General features: G+C 37.1%; 1 protein-coding gene across 1 annotated transcript in view; it reads right to left on the bottom strand.

Moving 5' to 3' along the window:
* Window positions 1–9,055, bottom strand: part of LOC123521375 (UPF0462 protein C4orf33 homolog) — a gene marked incomplete at its 5' end in the record, with an annotated part of 36,205 nt that extends 27,150 nt beyond the window's left edge. The window contains 2 exons of the mRNA XM_045287396.1: window positions 1,745–1,925; window positions 8,984–9,055. Coding sequence (XP_045143331.1) covers window positions 1,745–1,925; window positions 8,984–9,055 — 253 coding nt within the window. The remainder of the gene's footprint in view (window positions 1–1,744; window positions 1,926–8,983) is intronic.
* Window positions 9,056–9,297: the final 242 nt, after the last annotated feature.

Below are 9,297 nucleotides of genomic sequence, written 5' to 3'. Positions count from 1 at the left end.
GTATGGATTGTAATAAGAGCTGTACGAGCCCCCAGTAAATTGATTTTTTTAGTATATGTTCAGGTATTGATTTTAGAAAGTTTCGTAGAGGAAGTGATACCTAAAAAAACGTTTGCAAATATGATTTGATGAGATTGCAGAAAAAAATTCTACTGATTAAATTCTAGAAACATCAGGGGGTGAATTATTTTTATGTATGGATTGTGATAAGAGTTATGATTGTGATAAGAGCCCCAAATAAAATTCTTTTTAAAAAAGAATAACGGGATATATTGAAAAACTGAATTTGAAGCCAACACTTGTAGTATAGGCATATGTAAAGTACCTGGATAGGTGGTTCCTTCACAGAACTGTACCTGCTGAGTTCCAAAATACTATCATGCTATGAAAAAATCACTTTATTATTTATTCAATGAAGTTGATAAGCATCCAAGGATAAAATCTTTCTTTAAAATATTTATCTATTTTTCAGAACTATCTGAAATCACTAAAATTGAAAGTGTATCCATCTATCTGAAGTCAAAGCTTGTGTGTTTATGATGTTGCTCTGATTCCTGAGCAGGATCTGCTTGATGCCTCCACTCGCCCTCAGTGGTTGCAGGGAGCTTAGTGAGACATCTGGCCTGTTGAAGGCACATTGATTGGAAAGCAGTGTTAACTCTCCTTTCCTGCCCTATGTTTGGATAGTACTTTTGTAATTAAAGGGGCAGTGTTTGCTTGGGATCTAAAGTAAATATTTTTTTAAAATTTAAAGACTATCCAGTTTTCAATACCACCCTTAAGATTTTCAGTGACTAACTCCTGTGGAGTGAACATCCTATTCCTTCTTTATCGTCCTGTTTAGCCTGGAAGCTCTGCTGAAACCTGTTCACAGACCCTGCCTGTATTTGAAAATACCAGGGACAACACCTCCAGCATCACAGCAACACACAAGCCACCACAGTTTGACAAGCTAACAGACAGTGGTGGTGACTTGAAGCACTTGCTGATGAAAATCAGGAATTGTAGCCTTCTGCGTGGATTACAGCTCATTGTAAAGAAGACCCCACTCCTCACAACTGGACCAGTAGGTAACACCACGATAAATGGAGAAAGACTGACTGTCAATAATTTCATCTTGCTTGGATTCACAATCAATAACAGTCAAGAGATTACATGGCACATTGCATTGGGTAAATCTGTTGCACTTTAAAGTGTTGAAAAGCCAGCATTTTACTTGGAGGACTAAGGTGTGACTGACCCAAGCCAAGGTATTTTCAATTGTCTCATATGTTGGACATTGAATAAGGAAGACAGAAGAATTGGTGCATTTGAATTGTGGTGTTGGTTAAGAGTATTGAAAGCACCTTGGACTTTCAAAAAAAACAACAAATCTGTTTTGGAAGAAGTACAGCCAGAATGCTCTTTAGAAGCAAGGATGGAAAGACTTCATCTCAAATTTTGGACAAGTTGTCAGGACAGAGCCGTGCTTGTAAAAGAACCTTATGTTTGGTAAATCAAAAATGAGGAAGGCCCTTAAGGAGATGGATTGACACATTGGCTGCACCAATGGGCTCAAACATGACAGCAATCGTGACCATAATGCAGGACCAGGCCGTGTTTTATTCTGTTGTTTCAGCACCAGGTTGGCACCTAACAACAACCACATCCAAGTTTGATCCAGAATGCTTATAACCTAGAGAATATTATGAAAGAGTTGTACTTCTTCATTTCTTTCTGACACTCATAATAGAACATCTCTCACCTTCATACTCCCAGAGTTTATTAAAGGCTTGCCCTGGTGGAGCTGGTGGTGCTGGAGGGTCATTGAAGAAGGGGGCCCACACTTCCATCACTAATCCTTGAACTGCAGGTTTAAATCGGAGAGACACAGGTGTGTGCATCACTACCATACTGTTCCATGTGTTCGTAATTCTGTATTCCAACTGTCAAAATGAGACAAGAGAATATGATATAAGTAAATAAAATAAACATTTTTGCTAACATACCCAGGGAAATAAACAATCCTTTCTTTATTCTAGGGAATTCTACAAATTGCAGTAAAATGTCTTTATATAGTAATCACCCCATCAAAATTTGTACAAAAAATAGTATGAGACATTGTTTCGTGGGACTTAATACACAAAATACTTTACTTACATAGCATGTATTATGCTCAGTGGTATAGATTTGTTTTTATTCATTTTAAAAACAATTTTGGAGGCTATACTAGGTGTATAGCATTTCACTGTGTCCTGGACAGGAAATTAAAAAGAAGTAGAAGATAATGATCTGCACCCTAAAAACATGTCTTTATAATTAAAAAGAAAACAAATGGAGCATCTACAAACAATGGAGCATAAATTTAAAACCTGGTTTGATAACACAGAAAAGTAATAGAAACCTGTGTATGAACATGAGTTGGAGTAATCAAAAATGCCTTTGTGGGATTTCAGCTTCACAGGAAAGAAGATACATTTGTTGGGTATCACTGTCTCATGGATGTTTAGCTTGTCTACTCTAATTTTGAGGGTTTTTTTAGAGCTCAAAGTAGTAACTTATCAATTGGTTGGTATTTATTGTGCACATTTCATACTAGATGCCCTTCTATGCCTTCCTCCAGAAGGTACTAGAATGTTGTTCACATGTAGGCATTCCTTAAATGCTTGTAAATTGCTAACCAATGAATATAAGAAATTTATCATGAAATTGTGATTACCATCTGTCATGGTTTATGCTGTCGTGTTGGAAACACAAAACCAAGACTTTCCCCCTGCCCTCAAATGGCTCACATTCTACAGGAAAATACTCAATTGTGGATAACATGGGATAAAGCAGTGCAAAAGGTGCTTAATAGAGGAATGTGCCCCCTGAGCAGGAAGCTTGTAGTTTTGATAGCAGGAATTGAAAGAGCTAAGAGATCAACAAAGCAAAATGGAAAGACATTGCAATTGAGTCTTAGAAGATAGGAAGGAACAGAACTGGAATGGAAACAAATATATTTCAAATACAAGAAACAGCATGAACAAAAGCACAGAGCAATATGGATGCTGAAGGAAGAGCTAATCAAAAATAGGACATATGGTCCACGTCCGTGTGGTTGTGTGGAGCTAAGGTTGGAAATGACATTGGTGCAGGGGTGAAGATCACCAGAACCTAGCAGGATTTGTGTCAACAACCACATGGAAGTATTGACGGATTGTAAGCAGAGAACTTAAATGGCAAGGTTTATGTTTAGAAAGTCAGTCTGGCAGAGGTATAGAAGAACAAATATACTCTAAGAAATTTGAAGTCTTATTCAAAATTTGTCTATCCCAATTTCCCCTAACTATGTAACTCTGTTGGCAAGCTTTTATTTTCCGAGTTATAGTCTTCATTTCAAATGATTCTTATGGAATGTCTGCAAGAGAAAAGGATCTAAAAGAATAGACTTGAACTCAATTCAACAGCAACGGAATTCGTTATTCCTTCTCTGTAACATAACGCTTCTTGAATCTCCTAGTGCTAGATACTCTCGTGCCTTCTCAATTATTCATTTCTCATTATGTAAAGAAAATTAACCAAAGTAATTCTGACTGAAAGAAAGAAAAGCAAATTTCAGAGCCAAGAATAAATTACTGTAAGCATTAAAGGCTATAGGTTTAAACAGACGTTTAGAAAACTATGCCATCATAAAAGCCAAAGAAATTCATCTGCACAAAAGTTTAAAATTCCACATATTCAATGATATGATTGTTCTTTCGCTCCTAAGTATTTTCAAATTATGTCTAGTGCTGAACTATTTTTGCTTAGAAAAAGAGTTGGAACAAGTTTTAAAGAAAAAGTGTTGGAACAAGTATTATGCTGTGTTTCTCTCTCTCTCTCTCTCTGCTCTGTCTTAAAGGGCAGCTGAGTCAGACTTGACTTGGAGTGTGTGTGTTCCTATTCTAATATTCCCAAATGGTCAAAGGCATTCCTCTAATCATTTGAATATTGCAATTAAAATATGATCTATAGTTAAAATTCAAAGTGTTCAAATCATTTTCATTTTAGTAGAAAATCTCACTTTTGCTATTTGTGTTATTTCTAGCTTGTAAACATCAAATACCAACAAGACAATTCTCACTTGTTGCATAAAATAAAACAAATAAAGATAGACAGGTAGCACATTTTAAAAAATTGTAATACACCAAAAAAGTATACATAAGTATGTGTAAAAGATATCCTCATTTCTTAAGGAAAAAAATTAGAGGAAAGAACCAAGAGGCAAAAGCTATATAAAGTGGGATCAATATAGGCATGTATATATGTAAATACATTAATATATAATGACAGCAGTATTGTACATATATTTATATGTTAGTTATGAAGGCAGCAGGTGGACTTTGGGCATCTACTTGTCTTCCCTCAACACAAGAACACTTTTTTCTAATAACCTGGCACTGTGTGATACTCATCTTCCCTACATGATTGCTGAAGACATAATGGGAGCATAAGCAAATGGGGTGAAGAAAGTTGATGGTGCTCATCCATTAAAAGATATAGTCTCCGGGGTCTTAAAGGCTTGAAGTTAAACAAGCGACCATCTAGCAGGGAAACAACAAAGCTCGCATGGAAGAAGCACACCAGTCTGTGTAATCACGAGGTGTTGACGGGATCAGGTATCAGAAGATCAAAAACAAACAACTATATTGATGTGAAGGAGAGGGGTCAGAGTGGAGACCCAAAGCCCATCTGTAGATAATTCGACATCCCTTGACAGAAGGGTCACATGGAAGGGTTGAGTCAGCCATGGTACAGTATAGCAGCAAGGAAGCACACAACATTCCTCTGGTTCTTTAATGTGTCCTCCCCCACCACTATCATGACCCCAGTTCTACCTCACAAATCTGCCTAGACCGGAGTATGCACATTGGTACAGATAAGAGCTTTCAACACACAGAATCCAGGACAAGTAAATGCCTCAGAAAATGTAATGAGAGTAGTGATACCATGAGTGTAGGGGGAAGAGGGGAAGGGAAAGAAATGGGAACCGAAAGCAATGATGGATGTGTAACACCCCCCCACCCCAAGTGGGATGAAATATGGAATGAGTAGCAGAAATATGGAATAAATAACAGAATCAGAATCATATAGTAATATATATTATATATAATAATATTATATATATTATATTATAACAGAAACATGGGTGAAGGGATACAACAGATGGTGTAAGATATGAATATATATAATATATGAATATATGAATTATACATATATAATTTATCAAGGGTTCATAAGGGTGGGAGGGGTGGGAGAGGGGAAAAAGAGGAGCTGATACCAAGGACTCAAGTAGAAAGATAATGTTTTGAAAATGGAGATGGCAACATATGTACAAGTTTGCTTGATATAATTGATTCATGGATTGTTATAATATCTGTTAGAACCTGTGGTTGTTACATAATCTGTTGTCACTTAAGACTATTGAGTGAAGGGGTGGAGTTTAACCTGTCAATCAGGTTACAGCTTGATGACCTCATTTGGAGGCACTATGGAGATAAATAGCTCACTGGAGACGGGATATACATGTACATATATACATTCCTGTTGGCATGGAGTTTTGCTGATGGCAGCCAGAGCCTTGGAGCTGGAGGAGCCACATGGAAACCCATGCCAGCACTAAGATACTTTTACCATCACTGGATCCACAAGACTTTCCACCCATTGGCCTATGATCTTCCTGCATTTGACATCATTGCATGTGTTGCATGAGTCTGAAGAAGAATTTACAGACTGGTACTCAACATGTGAGCTAATATCAGACTTATGGACTTGATCTGGACTGGGATGCTTCCTTAATGTACAAATACTCTTTATATAAATCTCTTCCCTATACACATATGAGTGTTTCTGGATTTGTTTCTCTAGTTCACCAAGACTAACACAGAGTCCCAATGATTAAAGAAAAAAAAAGAGATCCTCATTTCTAAAACCAATTTTGAATATAAATTCAGGATTTTAAAGCAAAATAAACCATACCTGTATTAGTCTGGGTACTTTGGAGAAACAAATCCACAGCAACTCACGTATAGGAGAGAGTTTTATGCAAAGAAAATGTGCATCACGAAAACATCCCAACCCAATGCTGCCCAAGCCCACAAGTCCAACATTAACCCATACCCAACACCAGTCCACAAAGTCCTTCACCTCACAAAACAGAGGCAATAATGCCGACTGCAGGAGGAAAGCTGAGTCAGTGAACGTGTAAGCATCTCAGCACTGGCAGGCGTCTCCACATGGCTGCTCCAGCACCCAGGGCTGCATCGGGATAGATCCATGCGGCTTCTCCTTGGGGATGTCTTGTAGGAAATCCATCTTGCAAGCTGAAGCAGGGAACTGCTAAGGCAGCTGCACCCGATGCAACCATCACAAAACAACAGACCCGAGAACTAGAAAGGCGAGGCTTCACCACCCATTTATCCCTCCGCCTTTCAACCAGCACATGTGATTATCAGCCAGGCTGGCACAATTAACTAACTCAATACCCAACATTTTTAGGCACTCTAATGGACAACATCTGATGTAATTAAAATGTTGACCTCTTGCTAAAATAGCTGATGTTCACCACCAAATTTTCAACTGCTTCATTTGTTTTATGTTAAAATTATGAGATCCTCATTTGATGTTAGAACGAAATAAAATAGAATCTGTGAGGATTTTTTTGTTTATTTGTTTAATGAGGTTTCGATAGAGAAATCTTATATCACCTATCATAACACAGTGACATAATTTTTCCAGATGGTATGAGCCCTGAAAGGGAAAACCAAATGTTCTAAACTGAAAGAAATACACTGCTGAAAGTCAATAAAGCACCAATAATACACTCTTTTAATGGACATGTCTTGCTTACCTATGCACCTTGTTCTAGATGGATTATATGAGGGTTATTTTGGAATTTAGGAAAGTAGATCTATTTTGGCTGCTTTGTAGAATAAAAAGCTGAGGTTGTTCAGAATCTGAATTTATTCATTTGAAATTTTATTTACTCACAGATATATCTCTCTATAGGACCCCTGATGTTGTAGTGGTTGTGCATTGGGTTGGTAACCACAAGGTGCTCAGTTCAAAAGCATCAGCCACTTCAGGGGTGAGAGATGAAGGTTTCTACTCCTATACCTAGTTAGTCTTGGAAACCCACAGGAGCAATTCTAGTGAGTTTGAGTTTATATCTCTCTCTCACTATGTATATATATAGATAGATAGATACAGATATATGGAGAGAGATCTCTGCGTGTACATATGTTTATATGTAATAAATATAAACATATTTGCTCCATAAATCTAGGTAGCCTTTTAATTTAAGTATGTATCACACATACATCAACTCAATTGAGATTTAATGTATAACATTATCACTCATGAAGATGTAAATTTATATTTATATTCCAACTACATCTTAGTCATAAGCAAATTATTAAGCAAAGTTGGGAAATTAAGTCCAAGCTTACATAAGGTCTCCTACATATATTTCTAGCAACTAGAATAGTGATGTGCTCAATACAATACCCTTATAAGAATAATAAGGAAGCTGGGTTTGGAAAGAAAATGTTACAAGTTCTTCACGGAGCTCTACCAAACTATACTATAGAACGTGTCCTCTGGTCACACAAGGTTGTCTTTGAAATTACAAGGCAGTGAATTTAGAGCTATAAAAAGGAAATATTACTTCATAACCTTTAGTTAACCTGCAGCTACCGTTTCACAGGAGGGCATAAAGTCAAATTCTGTGGTTGGATTTAAAAGCTGAATAATTTTATCGCCACTCATGATATCAGGGCTCAAGCTCGTTGCCTTCAGCACCTGGAATAGAATTCTTTATTCATTTATGTGAGTGGTCCACAGGTAGGTTGTTCTATAAACTTTCTCAGAGGTAAAACAGTGGTTCCTTGGAGTCAGATAACACCTTCTCTCCATAGTCTCTTGACTAACAGGATGATGGAGAGTAGAGGCCAAGAAAACTGTGTTCATAAACCCAAATTTACGTATTTTTATGGTATGGAATTTTCCCATGGATTCATAGGCCCACAATTTATAAGCACACATCCATTAAAACACTGACATCAGATAATTTCCAGCATTCCCGTTTCTGGGTTCTTTTATTGTGCAGGATCTTCTGTTTGGAGTTCAGGCCTCATTTTCCCAGAATGCTCTTTCCTCTTCCCTCTGTAGGAGCCCTGGTGTCATGATGGTTAAAGCACACAGCTATTAACTGAAAGGTTGTTGTTCAAACCTTCCACCCATTCCACGGGAGAAAGATGAGGCAGTCTGCTTCTGTACTGATCTACAGCCTTAGGAATGCTAAGTAGCAATTCTGTCTCTCCTATGGGGTCACCATGAGTCAGAATGGATTGTGCAGCATTCTTGGTATCTTCCTTATATAGCACTTTCGTTTGCAGGCTATTTCCTGAACCTATCATTTGCTTTAAAAATAAAAATCAAAATATCCTATTAGAACTTTTATATTTCCTTTCAAAATCTGCTATCCTTTCATCTTTAGACATTTTCCCATATTGTTATTTCCTGCTTGTGTGCCTTTCCCTAGTCTATCCCTGGAAGTGGAATAGCATTCTTTGTGTCCCCTGTTCCAAGAACCCATGTGGATTTTGATTACATTTTTAAAAAATTTTTATGAAGGATTTCCTGATCTCCTCAGATGAAAGAAGGGATCAGTCCATTCTCACCACTCATCCTGTGTATCTAAAATATTGCATCTGTGCATATTTGAAAATTATTCATTTTCTTTATTCGGAAAGCATGCATAAATGTATATGGTTTACTTCCTGTTTAACTCTCTTCTAGAATGTAAAACTCTTGCACACCGGAGTTGTAACCAAGTCATCCCTGATATGTTTGTTATACCTCAGTAAATCTTTATGGCATGAGCAGCAATTAAGTGAGAGAGGTTTGATATTGTTGTGGATATAGGCTCCTTTGACAATACTAATACGCATAACTATTACCAATATCTCTTCATAATTCTTACCTCGAGTCTTTCAGTCAGCACTTGTCTTTTTTCTTGGTTAGTTGTGAAAGTACTTTTTAGAAAAGAAGGAGAAAATTAATCTCTATAAAGCAACAGTCCTTAGATACAGAATTCATATAAAATAAATAACAACGGTTAAGTAGGAGAATGCTGAGACTGTCATTATTTTAAGCACAGTTTTGGGGTTGTTTCTGGGTAGAGTTGAATGAAGCACCAAAAATATCATTTTGTTAACCTGCTTCTTCCATCTAGTGGCAAGAAGCAGTAAGAAACAATGCCCTAGAAAAATGTTATAACCAAATGTTTCTAAACAT

The sequence above is a fragment of the Echinops telfairi genome, unplaced genomic scaffold (assembly GCF_000313985.2).
Source record: "Echinops telfairi isolate 266 unplaced genomic scaffold, ASM31398v2 ScPeMD7_14;HRSCAF=57, whole genome shotgun sequence".
NCBI lineage: Eukaryota > Metazoa > Chordata > Mammalia > Afrosoricida > Tenrecidae > Echinops > Echinops telfairi.
Note: the sequence above shows the minus strand (reverse complement) of the source record. Positions and strands in the feature narration are given on the sequence as shown.